This window comes from Leucoraja erinacea, chromosome 11 (assembly GCF_028641065.1).
Source record: "Leucoraja erinacea ecotype New England chromosome 11, Leri_hhj_1, whole genome shotgun sequence".
NCBI classification, from domain to species: domain Eukaryota; kingdom Metazoa; phylum Chordata; class Chondrichthyes; order Rajiformes; family Rajidae; genus Leucoraja; species Leucoraja erinaceus.
The window spans coordinates 48,701,585-48,717,972 of record NC_073387.1 but is presented as its reverse complement, the minus strand read 5'-3'; the positions used below and the strand labels follow the sequence as shown (position 1 = coordinate 48,717,972).

General features: G+C 45.2%; 1 protein-coding gene across 2 annotated transcripts in view; it reads left to right on the top strand.

Moving 5' to 3' along the window:
* The first annotated feature begins 862 nt into the window (after positions 1 to 862).
* Positions 863 to 16,388, top strand: part of slc25a48 (solute carrier family 25 member 48) — a 49,353-nt gene continuing 33,827 nt past the window's right edge. Inside the window, exons 1-5 of one of the 2 annotated variants that reach the window (XM_055643205.1) lie at positions 863 to 2,966; positions 5,811 to 5,854; positions 6,054 to 6,125; positions 7,614 to 7,869; positions 10,196 to 10,465. In XM_055643205.1, the coding sequence (XP_055499180.1) occupies positions 2,921 to 2,966; positions 5,811 to 5,854; positions 6,054 to 6,125; positions 7,614 to 7,869; positions 10,196 to 10,465 (688 nt within the window). In that variant the 5' untranslated portion in view covers positions 863 to 2,920. The remainder of the gene's footprint in view (positions 2,967 to 5,810; positions 5,855 to 6,053; positions 6,126 to 7,613; positions 7,870 to 10,195; positions 10,466 to 16,388) is intronic. The other variant, XM_055643204.1, reaches the window with a different exon arrangement.

Sequence of the window (16,388 nt, the reverse complement as noted above, 5' to 3'; positions counted from 1 at the left end):
TTTAGAATTAATTGCCAGTCAATCTTGGCCAATTCACGTCTCATACCCTCAAAGTTACCTTTCTTTAAGTTCAAAACCATTGTTTCTGAATTAACAATGTCACTCTCCATCCTAATGAAGAACTCAACCATATTATGGTCACTCTTGCCCAAGGGGCCACGTACAACAAGATTGCTAACTAACCCTTCCTCATTACTCAATACCCAGTCTAAAATAGCCTTCTCTCTCGTTGGTTCCTCTACATGTTGATTTAGATAACTATCCCGCATACATTCCAAGAATCCTCTTCCTCAGCACCCCTGCCAATTTGATTCACCCAATCTATATGTAGATTGAAGTCACCCATTATAACCGTTTTGCCTTTGTCGCACGCATTTCTAATTTCCTGTTTGATACCATCTCCAACTTCACTACTACTGTTAGGTGGCCTGTACACAACACCCACCAGCGTTTTCTGCCCCTTAGTGTTTTGCAGCTCTACCCATACCGATTCCACATCCTCCAAACTAATGTCCTTCCTTTCCATTGCATTAATCCCCTCTCTAATCAGTAACGCTACCCCACCTCCTTTTCCTTTCTGTCTATCCCTCCTGAATATTGAATATCCCTGGATGTTCAGCTCCCAGCCTTGGTCACCCTGGAGCCATGTCTCCGTGATCCCAACTATATCATAGTCATTAATAGCTATCTACAAATCTATCTATCCTAAATCTACAAATAGGAAGATTTTAGAGAGCTGAAAGGCAAATGCAGGCAAATGGGATGAGCCCAATATGCCAACACACCAACTTAAACGAACACCTCCAGATTCAGGGACAGTTTCTTCAAAGCTATTATCAAGCAGCTGAACCATCCCATCAACAGCTAGAGAGCGGTCCTCCAATCTACCTCATTGGACACTCTTGGACTATCTATAATTGGACTTTACTGGACTATCTTGCACAAAACTGAATTCCCTTTTTCCTCTGTCTATACATTGTGGAGGGCTTGATTGTAATCATGTATAGTCTTTCCGCTAACTGGATAGCATGCAACAAAACGTGACAATAGACTCAACTAAACTAGTTGTTTGAAGAAGGATTGGTCTCGACCCAAAACGTCACCCTTTCCTACGCTCCAGAGATGTTGCCTGGCCCGCTGAGTTAGGCCAGCACTTTGTGTATATCAGGAATGTCACTGTCCCTGTTGTGGGGGTACATATATGACCATTCTTGACTCGCTACTTTCACCGGTGGAGTTCCTCCAGCAGATTGAACGATGCGTTTTAACATTCAACTGGAAACAACACAATTCAATTCCATTCAATTCAACTTTAATGTCATCGCACAAATACAAGTATGAGTACAACAAAATGCAGTTTTGCGTCAGTCCGTAGTGGTTGTACATAAGAAAAAAAAAATAGAAAGAGAGAAGATACAGAATAATCAAGAAATACAGAATAATTAAACAATGGGGATGGAGAGACCAGAGAAATCTATCGGCGGGACTCCGAGTTCAGCAATGTGATTGTGTTGTTGTAGAAGCTGTTCCTCATCCTACTAGTACGTGACCCGAGGCTCCTATACCGCCTCCCTGATGGGAGGAGGGCAAACAGTCCATGGTTGGGGTGTGAGGGGTCTTTGATGATCTTCCCAGCCCGTCTCAGACACAGTTTTCGGTGGAGGGCATCCATGGCAGGGAGCGGGGCACCGATGATGTGCTGCGCTGTTTTCACCACCCGTTGTAGTGCCTTCCTGTCCGCAGCAGTGCAGCTGCTGTACCATACCGTGAAGCAGGTGGTCAGGATACTATGGTACAGCGGTAAAAGTTGGTCAGGATCCGGGGGGACAGGTGGGCTTTCTTGAGCCTCCTCAGGAAGTAAAGGCGCTGCTGTGCCTTTTTGATCAGCTTGGAGGTGTTGAGGGACCAGGACAAATCCTCCGACATGTGTACCCCGAGGAATTTATAGCTGGAGACGCGCTCCACCTCAGTCCCGTTTATATGGATGGGGGTATGACTGCCTCCTCTGGTCTGCCTGAAGTCAACAATAATCTCCTTCCTCTCCAACACGGCACATGTCATGGCTGGAACAAGTCCTTCTGTAGTTGCAGTTTCCTGGGTGGCGTTTTGGGAAATCAAGGCTCTGCGGACGACCATGCAGAAACATCAACAGCATTGTTCCAGTGCTCGTTTTACCTTCATCCACAACAGATGCAGCACAGGGGAAAAAACGACCGTGCAGGATTTAAGGGTAGAGGAGCTATTTTGCTCATGAATAAAACCGGACCCCACACCTATCCATAAGCTTCGAAAACGTTGGGGAAATAAAGGTGGCTGAATATCTGAATAATTTGTTGTAAGTTTCATCCGCATAAGGAACCAGTGAAATATCACTCGTGTAAGAAGGAACTGCAGATGCTGGTTTACACCGAAGATAGACACGAAATGCTGGAGTTGTTACACAGCGGGGCAGGCAGTGTTTGGAGACTGGGGGAGTGGGGTGATGTGAGAGAAGAGGCTGCTTCGGGGTAATGCAGAACGATGTAGTGGCTTTTTGTATTGGGAATGTGAGCACAAGGCGGGGAGAAAGCAAGCGGGTTTGAAATACATGTGCCAGTCGTCCTCCGTCACCTCCCTCCCTCCCACTTTAGTCTGTATCACCCGAGCCCTCTCTTCCCACTGGACCCTCTCTAGCAGCCGAACCGGGCTCCCGCCCCCAGCTCTCTCCGCCCGGTCTCCAGCGATGCTGATTCTCCGACTCAGTCAGTGAGTGGAGGCGGCGCCAGAGTGTCCACAGACCGTCCTGTCTCGTTGCTGCCCGGAGCCGAGTCCCTGCAAAGAAAAAAAAGTGAGACTGAGGAGTGTGGCAGCAGCCGGTGAATTTCATCCAGTTCCCTTATTCAGCCAGGTCGCCGCTTAGACAACCTGTAATAGGCGTTAAATGGCTAGCGTCCAGCTCGACGATTTCATCGCTGGATGGGTCGGAGGTAACAGCACCTTTTTAACAGTTCTATGGGTTTTTTGAATTACGTGCAGATTTTTTAGCACAAAACCCCCGCGTGAAACATGTGGTGTCTGTACAGTAATAAATGCGACAGTGGGGGTACAAAGCAACAGCCTTGTGCAAAGCTTGTAATGGAATCTGTAGTGGTGCACAGAAATCTAAAGTACCATGCCAAATTAAATTAATGAGGTCGTCACTAATCTAGTTCCATCATTGGATGGAATTAGTTGGAACTTCTGGTGACATTTGGCTCAAGTTAATTTATTCCCAAGCGGTCACTTCGGTGTCAAGTTTCTTTGTCTGGTTTTTACGTTGTCTAGGTCTGCTCTAAGATCTTTGGTCTAGGTGGCAAATAAATTTCAATCCACACTTGTAGAAGTTGCTTGGAGTAGGATGTTTGCGGGGAAAGCCAAGTCCGGAGAGTAGATGACCCTTTTAAAAGGTGAGATAGTGAGACTATCTCTGGGAATGCATGCTTCTGTTAAGCCAAGCGCAAGGGCAAGGTGGGCAGGAGCAACGAACCTCGGATAAGTAGAGATATTGAGCAAAACAGAAAGTGCCGGAGTAACGCGGTGGGGCAGGCAGCATCTGTGGAAGGAATGGAGAGGTGGCGTGTAGGGTCACGAGCCTCCTTCGAGTCGGTAAAGCAGAGTTAAAGGGTCTCGACCCGAAACGTCACCCATTCCTTATCTCCAGAGATGCTCTGCCTGTCCCGCTGAGTTACTCCAGCATTTTGCATCGATCTTCGATTTAAACCAACATCTGCAGTTCCTTGCTACACAGAGTTAAGTGCCAGATATAGGCAACTTGGATCAGGTGTATCCCTGGAGGCGTATAGAGGATTGAGTAGCATATTTAAGAAACCGGGGTGGCAAAATGGGGTATGAGATAGCTCTGGCAGATAAGATTAATGAAAGTCCAAAGAGATTGTATACAGATATTAAAGGAAGAGGGAGAATATAGGCCCTGAGACGCCAGCGTGAGCCATGTGTGGACCCAAGGGACATGGGCCTTGAATATTTCTCTTCTGCTTTTACCGTTCAGAAAGACATGAAAGGAAGGATTGGGGTACATTGAAAAGTTAATGGTGATGTCAGTGGAGGTGTTGGATGTCCTAAAATGTATGAATGTAGATACATCTCCAGGGCCTGATCTCCAAGGTGCTGGGGTAACTCAACAAGTCAGGCAACATCTCTGGAGAACATGGAGAGGTGACGTTTTGAGTCGGGACCCTTCTTCTGACCCAAAACATCACCTATCCATGTTCTCCAGAGATGCTCTTTGAATTGATAGGTGAAGTTTCTTGTCAGAAGAAAGGCCTTAACTCAAAACGTCACCTATCCATGTTCTCCGGGGATGCTGCCTGACCTGCTGAGTTACTCCATCATTTTGTGTCTTTTTTCGTAAACCAGCTTCTGCAGTTCCTTGTTTCTATTGGTATATCCAGGCGGGCACTGTGGGAAGCTAGAGTACTGTGTTTACATATCTGTTGAGCTGCTGTAAATAAGAACTTAATTGTCCCATTTCAGGACATATGACAATAAAGCACTCTTAACTCTTGAGTTGTGGGAGTCCTGGCTGAGATACATTAATCTTTGTTATATAGGGGTGAGGTGAGGATGACTGGAGATGGCTAACGTGCGCTTGATTTAAGATAGGTTGTAAAGAAATGTCTAGGAACTATAGAGCAGTAACTTAACTTCTCTGGTAGACAAGTTCCAGGAGGGGATTTTTATGGCTAAGATATATACATAAGATATACATACATTTGGAAAGATGGGTTGATTAGGGAAAATCGTCATGGTTTTGTGTATGAGAAATCATGTTTCATGAATTTTTGAGATTTTTGAAGAAGTTACTAAAGTTGATGGTTGATGAGGGTGAGATCGTAGACATTGTTTATATGGGCCTTTGATAAGTCACTGTGTGATGGTATGCCCTGGAAGGTTAGATTGCATGGGATGCAGGAAGAGCTAGTCAACTGGATACAGAAGATAGACACAAAGTGCTGGAGTAACTCAGCAGGTCAGGCTGCACCTCTGGAGGAAAGCTATAGGTGACGTTTTGGGGTTGGAATCCGTCTTCAGACTGAAAGGTAGAGAAGGCCAGAACAAAACAGAGCCGGCAACAGATGACCTCGGGAAGGGTGGAAAACTGGAATCGGAATTGGTTTAAGTGGTAGGAAGCAGAGGGTGATGGTGGAAATTTAATTTTTCAGACTGGGGGCCTGTGACTAATGGTGTGCCTCAGGGGTCTGTGTTGGGCCCATTGTTGAGATATGTTCTATGTGCTAATATATAAAGCATGGTGAGTAACTTTGCAGGTGGTATCGTAGACAGTGACAATGATTAGCAAGAATTAGAGAGGGATCTTGATCATTTGGGCAAGTGGTGGGGATTGGCAAATGGCATCCCTTCAGAAGCAGTGAAATGTTTCAAATTGTGAAGTCGAACTAGGGCAGGTCTTTCAGAATTAACAGTTGGGCCCTGGGGAGTGTTGTAGAGCAAAGGGATCAACAAGCTCAAGTACACAGTTCCCTAAAAGTGGTGTTGGGACAGGAACATTTTAGAAGGACATGGGCATGTGGGACTCGCGTAGATGGGGCATCTTGGGCGGCATGGATGTGTTGAGCCGAAGGGCCTGTTTCTGTGCTGTATAACTCTATGACTTGTTTGTATTATAGCATTTTTTAAAGGCTTCGGGATGTGGAAAAGCGATTGCTTCACAGCCACTGAGGTGCCTTTGAAGTGTAATCTCCGTTTTACTGTAGTGGAAGGAAGGTTTCAAATTTTTATTGTGACTCTGACGATTTTTATTTTCGTGGTAGGAGCGGCGAGCGTGATTGTTGGCCACCCCCTCGACACTGTCAAGGTAAATTTCCATTTGTATTTCTAACGCCGAGCAAGGCTTTCGAACTGTGTGGGGGAAACACGGAGACGCTAACTTGGTATCTCAACAGGATCCCCTTTGAAGTCGCCAAAGCATCAACATTCAAAGAACAGCTCACGAAAACACTTTATATGTTACCTGCTGTGTCCTCATTTACGCCTCAAAGTTAATTATTTTTCAGACCCGCTTGCAAGCCGGACATGGCTACAGTAACACAGTCCAATGTGCACTGAAGATATTTAAAAATGAACATGTAAGTCTTTATCATTATTGTTATTATTATTATTTGATAATGGTTTATGCAAATAATGTGATATTTAAAAATGAACATATAAGTCTTTATATTATTAGTATTATATAATAATGGGAAATTTAAATAAGGTGGTTTTTAAAGTGAAAACTTAATAGGCCTGTCCCACCTAGGCAACTTTTTAGGTGAGTGCAGGAGACTCTGCACTCGCCACATGTTCACTGGTGATCTCTGGCGAGTCTTCTTCATGGTTGCGAGAAGTTCCCGCATTCTGGGAACTAGTCGCAGCCTGAGTATTGTCGACGCAAGTTTTTCGCCATGGAGATAATCGATAATCCTGTAGTCATAGGTGCAGTTGTAGTGGGGGTGATCATGTAGTTATAGGTAGTCATAGGTAGTTTTAGTTAATCGCCTTTGCTGACTGGTCATTTTCATTGGCTCATTGGGGAAAATAAACCTAAGCAGGAGTTTTCAGAACCAAGGAAAACCGTCCGGTAATGTTAAATGTCCGCCGGGCTTCACAGATGTGTATCTCTGGCTTATTAATTTGCTGGCTTCTTAAAAAGTTGTCTCCACTCCTTCTTTCCCCCTCCCCCACTTCTTTTAAAGGACTTACCGTACACTGTGCTTTAGCCGTCTTAATTACAGCGCCAACCTTTCTGTTCTGTATCTGTATCACCTTGGCTTTGCATCATGTGAATTTCAGTCAGCGCTCCCCCCCGCTTGCCCTGCCCCCGCCTTTGCGATGTGTTTGTCTGTGTGTTCCACTCTGACAGTCGCCATTCCAGTTCCCAGTTTTTCAGGCGATTAACGGCAACTTGACAGTCGCCGGCAGTCCGCTGAAAATTCACCAAAGTGGGACAGGCCCATTAGGCTTTATCTCATTATTATTAGATAAAGACATGTTTTCCTTTTCAAAAGATCATGTTATTTAAATATCACATTATCTAAAAATAACAATAATAATAATAATTATTATTATTTTCCTTAACTGATCATAAAGGAACGGGTGCATATTGCTGTTTACACTGTAAAAATTGTAACAATTATGAAAGAATGGATCGACTGTGCTTATATTCATAGGAATTTAGAAAGATGAGAGGGGATCTTATAGAAACAAATACAATTCTTAATGGATTGGATAGGCTATATGCAGGAAAAATGTTCCCGATGTTGGGGGAGTTCAGAACCAGGGGTCACAGTTTAACAATAAGGGGTAGGCCATTTGGGACTGAGATGAGGAAAAACCTTTTCACCCAGAGAGTTGTGAATCTGTGGAATTCTCTGCCACAAAAGGCAGTGGAGGCCAGTTCACTGGATGTTTTCAAGAGAGAGTTAGATTTAGCTCTTAGGGCTAATGAAACAAAGGGATATGGGGAGAAAGCAGTAATGGGATACTGATTTTGGATGATCAGATGATATATTGAACTGCGGTGCTCGCTCGAAGGGCACCGATTTTCTATGTTTCTAAACACCGTAATCTCTTTCCAGGTTGCTGGCTTCTTCAAAGGCCTATCTTTCCCATTAGCCAGCATCGCGGTGTACAACTCGGTGGCATTGGGTGTCTATGGCAATGCGCAGAGGGCCATTTGCCAGTATCGCTATGGTGAAGACAGTCGCCGAGGCCCAGCCCTGTCTGATGTGGCTGCTGCCAGCGCGGTGGTGGGTCTGGTCACGGTCGCGATCGGTGCCCCAGTGGACCTGGTCAAGATCAGACTGCAGATGCAGACTCAGACGGTGCGGTCAGGTAAGGACTGCACAAGTTCATTTTTATGGAATAAGCACGGGACTCTCTATGGCAATGGAGACATAGAGTCATACAGGCCCCCCAAGAGACAAGAATGTTTTATTGTTGTATGTCCCAGATAGTAAAATGAAATTCTTACTTGCAGCAGCACAACAGAATATGTAAACATATGTCTGAAGAAGGGTCTCGACCCGAAACGTCACCCATTCCTTCTCTCCAGAGATGCTGCCTGGCCCCCTGAGTTATTCCAGCTATTTGTGTCTATCTTCAATGTAAACATAGTGCTCTGTAAACAATATAATAAACAAAAAAAAAGTTCAGTATATACAGAGATAGACACAAAAAGCTGGAGTAACTCAGCGAGACAGGCAGCATCACTGGAGACAAGGAACGCGTGACATTTCAGGTCGAGACCCTTTTTCAGACCTGAAACGTCACCCATTCCTTCTCTGTAAAGATGCTGCATGTCTCACTGAGTTACTCCAGCTTTTTGTGTCTATCTTCAGTTTAGCATCTGCAGTTCCTTCCTACACATTCAGTACATATATATATATATGGTGTACCGAACCTTTATTTCATATATTTCATATACACATACATACACATGAAAACAAACAAAACTCAATAATAGTGCAAAAAGACCAAACCAATGTCTCCAAGTCTTTGTAGTTCAGAGCTTATTTGGAGGTTGTAGTGTTTAATTGCCTGATGGTTGTAGGGAAGAAGCTGTTCATGAACCTGGATGTTACAGTTTTCAGGCTCCTGTATCTTCTAGCTGATATCAGGAGTGAAATGAGAGCGTGGCCAGTGTGGTGTGGGTCTCTGATGATACTGGCTGCGTTTTCGAGCCAGCGACTCCTGCAAATCCCTTTGATGATGGGGAGATCCGCACCCATGATGGGCTGGGCAGTGTCCACCATTATATGCAGTCTTCTTCGCTCCTGGGTACTCAAGTTGCCGAACCAATTAGTCCTCGATCCAATTCATCCACGCTAACCAAGATGCCCCATCTAAGCCAATCCCATTTGCCAGCTTTTGGTCAATATCCCTCTAAACCTTTCCTAACCACGCACCTATCCAATTGTCATTTACATGCTGCTATAGTGCCTCCTCTGGCAACTCACTCCAAATACCTTCCATCCTCTGAGTGAAAAAGTTGTTCCTCGATTACCTATTAATTCTTTCACCTTCAACCTATGGCCTCTGCTTCTTTATTTTTCTAACTGGGTAAAAGACTGTGCATTCACATTATCAATTCCGTCATGACTTTATGCAATATAGTGTATTGATACAGAGGTCATGGAGTCATACAGTGTGGAAACAGGTCCTTTGGCCCAACTTGAACCTCACCGACAAACATGTCCCATCTGCACTAATCCTTCCTGCCTGCATTTGGCCCATATCCCTCTAAACCTGTCCTATCCATGTGCTTGTCTAAATGTTTTTTAAATGTTGCGGTAGCACCTTCCTCAACTACCTCCTTCAATTATTTTGATAAACTTCCATCCTTTCCAAAGTCTGAAGAAGGGTCTCAACCTGAAACGTCACCCATTCCTTCTCTCCAGAGATGCTCCCTGTCCCGCTGAGTTACTCCAGCTTTTGTTTCTTTCTGAATACCAACTAATAATCATGACTCATTCGTCGGTGAGATTTGAATCATTCCTCATAAATGTGTTTTTATACAGGAAAACCACGTTTAATAAGCTGCCCTGTTTTCAATCAAAATATATTATTAAGTATTATATATTATTAAGATTAAGGTGGAAGACAATTACAGCACCAGACACCCGGGTTCAATACTGACTACGGGTGCTGTCTGTACAGAATTTGTGTATTTTCCCTGGGACCGCATGGGTTTTCCCCGGGTGCTCAGGTTTCCTCCCACATCACAGAGATGTGCAGGTTTGTAGGTTAATTGGCTTATGTAAAATTGACCCTATTGTGTGGGATAGAACTAGTGTACGGGTGATCGCTGGACCGAAGGGCTAATCTCAGCAAAACTGAACAAAGTTAAATATTGCCATGGGCACTAATATTTCTGTGTCTCGCCTGCCATGGGCACTAATATTTCTGTGTCTCGCCTTTGTTATAATGTTTTCTGCAGCTTTTTATTGTTGATGACAATTTTGTTTTGGGACTTGACTAAGTATGTTTTGCCTGTTTCCACGCTGCATCTCTAATCTCAGCAAAACTGAACAAAGTTAAATATTGCCATGGGCACTAATATTTCTGTGTCTCGCCTTTGTTATAATGTTTTCTGCAGCTTTTTATTGTTGATGACAATTTTGTTTTGGGACTTGACTAAGTATGTTTTGCACCTCTACAGCTAAATTAAACTTGGTTGGCGTTGGCTCCATTCACTCGATTGCAATGAACAATCAGCCTATGTACAGGGGTCCTGTGCACTGCATCAGCAGAATTCTGCGGAGCGAAGGGATTGCTGGACTGTACCGAGGTGTTGGAGCCATGTATCTCCGAGATATTCCGGGATATTGTTTGTATTTTGTCCCCTACATGTTGCTGTGTGACTTGATGATGCCCGAGGGGAGTACGACGCCTAATCTATTATCTGTGTGTCTGGCTGGTGGCGTGGCAGGTAAGATTGCTTTCAGTGTAAGCTTGTGCCTATAATGCATCTATTTTTCAGCTTTCAGCACCTGCTTGAGCCATCTAGAAATGGTTTGGCTCGTCACCCGACCATAAGGTTTCTTGTGGCTGTCCCATAAGGCGTTTTCACTCCCTCGATGGATTTTAGTTGTGTCTATATAGTTCAGTAGGTGGGTCATGGCACATAACCGTGGTTCTGGTGGGTAGGCCCGGAATTCCATGACTGGATTAGATGTTCCTGGCCTGCCCTGTTTGACCAGCCCCTGGGTAGTAAATGAGACATGGTCTGGAATTATGATCATGTTGTCCAGTCGCAAAAGGTGAAGTGACTGGACTCTTTGTGCTGACACAAGTGCCATCAGTATGATCGTCTTAAGAGTTAATTGTTCCAGGGTGAGGGACCTGGCTGGTGACCATCCCCTGAGGTATGTCAGGACCACACTGACATCCCAGATATGGGTGCACCTAGGTCTAGGGAGGTTAGAGTTGAATATCCCCCTCATGAGTTTGACCACCAGTGGGTGGGACCCCATGGCCTGTTGTCCTGGTGCCTGTATTAAATAGGCAGACAGAGCACTTCTGGCTGTGTTGATGGCGCTGTAGCTGAGTCCTTCATTGTGGTAAAGGCCTGCCAAGAACTCCAGTACATAGGTGACTGTTGTGGTTGAATGGGTGGTTCCTGTATCCAAACAGTATTTCTCCCACTTCTTGTTACTAGATATGTACTGTTTCCTTGTCGATACACGGTGGGATGGTGTTTTCTGACAATCCCAGGCCCAACAAAGGCCTTTTCAAAATCTGCAACCCAGGAGTTTGATTTTATCATGGCATGGGTGGCTTGTGCCAGATACTGGGTGGGTTAGCAATTCTGGGTTACTGGGAAAAGTCATAGGGGTCTCGACGATCATGTCGAGGAGCACTGGGAACCATGGCTGAGTAGGCCAGTCGGGTACTATCAAAATACCTGAAGCAGAGTCCATTTGTATTTTGCGTAGTACCCGACTGATGAGGCAGAAGGGAGGAAATGTATAAAAGAAGACATTTCCCCAGTCCAGCGCGAACGCATCTACCACTGTTGCCTCAGGGTCTGGTTCCCAAGCGACATACATAGGAACCTGGTGATTTAGTCGGGATGCAAATAGATCGATATTTGGCATACCATATTGCTTGGAATTTTAGCAAATACTTTGGGATTTAACATCCATTCGGTGTTGTCATTGAATTTGCGTGACCTGGTGTCTGCCACTGTATTTAGCTTACCTGGTAGGTAAGTTGTTGATAGCCAAATATGTCTATCGACACACCATTGCCAGATTGTGTTGACCAATTTGTCGCATGATATCGATTTTATGCTGCCCATATGGTTAATATAGGCCACCACCGTAGCATTATCTATTTGTAACCGAACAAGCAAGTGATGCATATTTGTTGAATATGCTTTTAATCCATAAAATGCAGCCAACATTTCTAGATAATTTATGCCCAGTGTAAGTAGTAACGATGACTCTGGGTTAGTCCATCTACCACCTGTGCTGGATATGGAATTAGTTGCTCCCCAGCCTTGAGCACTGGCATCTGTTTGAATAATTAATGTAGGGTTAACGATGATGATAGGGCTGGAACTATGCCAAATGTTCCCTATCCACCACTGTAGCTCTGATATTGCTTCAGTGGGTAATTTCATGATCCGGTCAAAATGACCTGCATATCATTTTAGTGCCTGCACTTTTGCTCTTTGTAAGTTTTGATTATGCTGCTACCATTTTCCCAATTACTCTCGCCACTTGTCGAATGGTTGGTCGATCGTTGACCATTAAATTGTTACATGTTTGTGCCAATTCAGCTGTTTTTGTCTTTGGCAAAGTTACAGACATGTGGACTGAGTTAATTGTGAAGCCCAGATAGTCCATGGTTGTGGATGGCTTCAACTTAGATTTATCTGGATGTAAGACAAATCCCAAGGTTTCAAACAATTGTTTGGTAGCTGACACAGCTGATATAGCCAATTCCATGGTTTTGCCTACTATTAAGATATCATCAAGATATGCCATGACAATATGTTTTTGTCTTCTTAATATTGCCAAGGCTGGCTTTAGTATCTTGGTGAATAATCTTGGGGCTGATGTTAACCCGTTTAAACTGCCATAGCTGCCCCATCCAGGTAAATTTCAGGTATCTGCAATGATCCTTATGAATGGGTACTGAATAGTAAGCATCTTTAAGGTCAATGCTTGCCATGAAGTATCCTTTGGAAATCAGTTGTTTGGAAGTTACAAACGTTTCCATTTTGAAATGTACATACTTAACAAACATATTTAGTGAAGTTAACTCAATGATGATGCGACATCCACCATCTTTTTTAGTTTTAGTGAATATATTAGAGACAAATTCCAAGGGTTCATGTTTGTTTTTTTCAATGATACCCTTTGTGATTAGCCTCACCAGTTCAGCTTGCCCCTCTAATTTTTCTTTAACTGAGAGGGAAAAGACTCTTTGGGGTGAATGCTGAACTGGTGGCAAATTTTCTAGAGTAAACTCTATTTTGTATCCACGAATGCTGTTGAGTATATACTTGTCATTCGTGATAGACTTCCATGCTTGCTCAAACAGGTGTGATCTCCCCCCGTTAGTATAGAGCCCCCACTTTCTATATGCTGGTTGGAACCAGACCCACCTACCTCCTTGGTTATGGGTGTTTCATTTGCTTCTTTGTCGGACGATAAGTCTTCTGTTGTGTTGTCTGACGTGTTGCTGTTGGTTGGGGGTGGTGTATTTCCATGGGGTCCGCTCTGGGCCTTGGCCTAAAAAAGGCTTCCGGTGGTGATGTGCGGACCCTGAGCTTTCACCAGTCCCATAGGGTTGACGTCGACTGGTGGACGCGGTGGGGTACTGCCGCTTGGGTTTAGTGGGTTTGCTCGTCCCGGGGCCTGACCTCATGAGGCCAAATGTTTTGGACTCCTCCTCCATATCTTTTACTCTCTTGGAGAGGTTTTTGCCGAAGAGCAGTATTTCTGGCTCTGTGGTTGGTGTTTTGCACAAACCCGCGAATTTCGGGTTGAGGGCAGGTCTTATAATCTCCTTGCGGAGGTTGTTAATTTCAAACTGGGTACACAGCAGTGCAAGTGTATCCTGCTGATTCGTGGTCATTTCTGTCCGATCCACATGCCCCCAGATTTGGCTGTTCACAGCCGGCACTTTGAGCAAGGCGCAATTCTCAGGGGCCGAATATAGCTCTAGGGCCTCATTAACTACCTGCTCTTGTAGGGGCTTGAAGGACAGGTAGTCTATGCTGGCCGCCAGTTTTGGCTCTGATGGCCATCCTGCATGTGGAGCTGCCACGTGGCGGTCTACCACATCCAGCAGCTCTTCCTGTTCCTGTACCCCAAGCGTACTCCCGACATCTTCGGCCAGTGACCCCTCTTCTTGACCAGCCCAGCCCTGGTCGCCAAAGCTGCCCTCGGATGAGGGGGAAGCGATGGCTAGTGCGTGACGCACTGTGGTGGGAGTGCCTGAACTCCCTCTGCGAGACTGCCCCTCTCGAAGCAAGTCTCGCTGGAGCATATGCTCCACGAGCCGCTCCATGCGGCTCAGGCGGATGTCTCTGCCCCGAACGGGCGGTGAGACGTCCCCGTCCAAAGAATCGGATACCACCGATTGGTCTTCCGTGCTGCTTTACATCCAGCCCGCTGCTCAGGCTGCACTAGCGGGACTGGGCTCGGCTCGGTGTCGGGGATGGCGGATCGCTGGGTTAGCGGTCCTACCGCCTCTTGCCCCCCACTGATGGAACGCTCCTCCGTTGGAGTCGAACGGGGGGCAGATTTCTTGGATAGTTTTGTTCATGTTCTCATTGTTGAAACAAAATAAAATCCTTCTTTTCCGGAAAAAACGACCTCAGAATAAACTTACCTGGCGGTCCGTCTTTTTAAACTGTAGCGGGAGCGCCTGACTCCCGCTGCGACGCTGTTGCCTGTGTGAACGCAATATCGCACATGCGTGCTGGACGGGTTCTTCACGTAGTCACTCACGTGACTCCGGATTAAATAACATTGTTGCGGTCCCACCCAAGCTTCAATTCAAAGGGCAATTGGTATTCAAGCGAGCCTAATGTGGAACGCAGATTTGGCCTTCAATGGTCAGGGTGCGATGGGGATGTGCATCGTTCATTGATGATGGCCATTGAGATGTGGCTGTTGGAGATGGGACCACCCACCTTTAGATAGATAGGGCTTAATAGTGAGATAAACTAACTCAGGCCATCCTCAATGACACAAGTATCACAGGGTCTGTTTCTCCCATGGTTAGACACATTAAGTGGTGTTGGAAGACCATCAATTTGGTGAAAGATGCTCTTCGGTCTGCCCAAAACATGTTGATCACCCTACACAAGGGAGAGGTCCTTCAGGAAACGTTGTCGTCTGTCCTGCTCCAGTCTGCAGGAGTAGCTGCTGAGGGACGCACTGAAGCTTGGTGCAGCCAATGCCAAGGCTCTGTGGGGCAGGGCCACACTCTAAGGTCCTTCCGCTGCTGGACATTGGGGGGGCAGAGTCCGGTGGGGACACCCCTAAAACAAGGGAGCGGATATCAACCTAGGCTGCCAAATGAATAGCAAGGGTGAACGCTACTGAACACGACATCATCGAATGTCTAGACACTGAGAATGTATGATGTATTTTTGCAGTTTTTGTTTTGTATATATTTTTTATTCTGAATAAAGTTTATTTTTGAAATTAAAAAAAAAGTGTAGTGCAGATCTTTTAAGTAATATATAAAGTTTATATATAAAATTATGAGAAGTCTAAATAAGGCAGACAGTCAGAACCTTTTTCTCAACGTGGAAATGTCCAATACTGGAAAGCACAACTATAAGTTGAGTGGGAAGAAGTTTAATGGAGATATGCAGGTTGAGTTTTTTTACACAGCTGAGGGCCTGGAATGCATTGCCTGGGGTGGTGGTGGAGGCTGACATGATAGTAGCATTTAAGAGGCTTTTGGATATGCTCATGGAAGCACACGGAATAAGAGGGATGTGCATCATGTACAGGCAGATGAGATCAGTTTAACTTGGCATCATGCTTGGCACAAACATTGTGGGCTGAGGAGCCTGTTCCTGTGCTGTACTGTTCTATGTTCTGATGCCACAAGAGCACTTCGCCCACTGGTTAAGGTTTGGTGCTGTGTTCAAGGTCTCTACTGTTTGTTAAGCCAAAACGGGTTTGAACATTGGAACGGTGACCCCCCCCAGTCAAATGTTGCACACAGCCGCACACCAGATACCGCAATCCTGACTATGGGTGCTGTCAGTGTGAAGTTTGCACGTTCTCCCTGTGACCTGCATGGGTTTTCTCCGGGAGCTCCGGTTTCCTCCCACATTCCAAACACGTACAGATTTGTAAGCTAATTGGCTTTGTAAAATTGTTCCTGGCATGTGTAATGGGGCTCGCTGGTCGGTGTGGATTCGTTGGGCCGAAGGGCCTGTTTCTGCGCTGTATCTCCAAATGGAATAAGAGTAAACTAAGCAGTTGGCTTTGAAGTGAATTTGTATCCCCTTACATGTAACATTGCACAATGGAATACCATTTCTAGTCCAAGGTGTTTGGTACAGCTCTATGGAAGCGGATCGAGACGTCTTACACCTATTTCCGTAGCGTATATGTGACATAAAAAAGCGGATTTTGATTTTATTTCCATTGGGGTTCTTGAGACCATGCAATACGCTTTGATGAAAAATTCCCCAAATTGTTGCAATTAAGTGATCGTGCACTGTTTTCCTTTGATGTTTTGTAAGATCATTCACTAAAGTTCTGGTTGCTGGTTGGGAGGAGCTCAGCTTGAAATCTGACCTTCATTCCGCTCATGGTTAATTTTTATCTACACATTGGATACTGAAGGGATGTTGTGCTCTTCTGATCTGT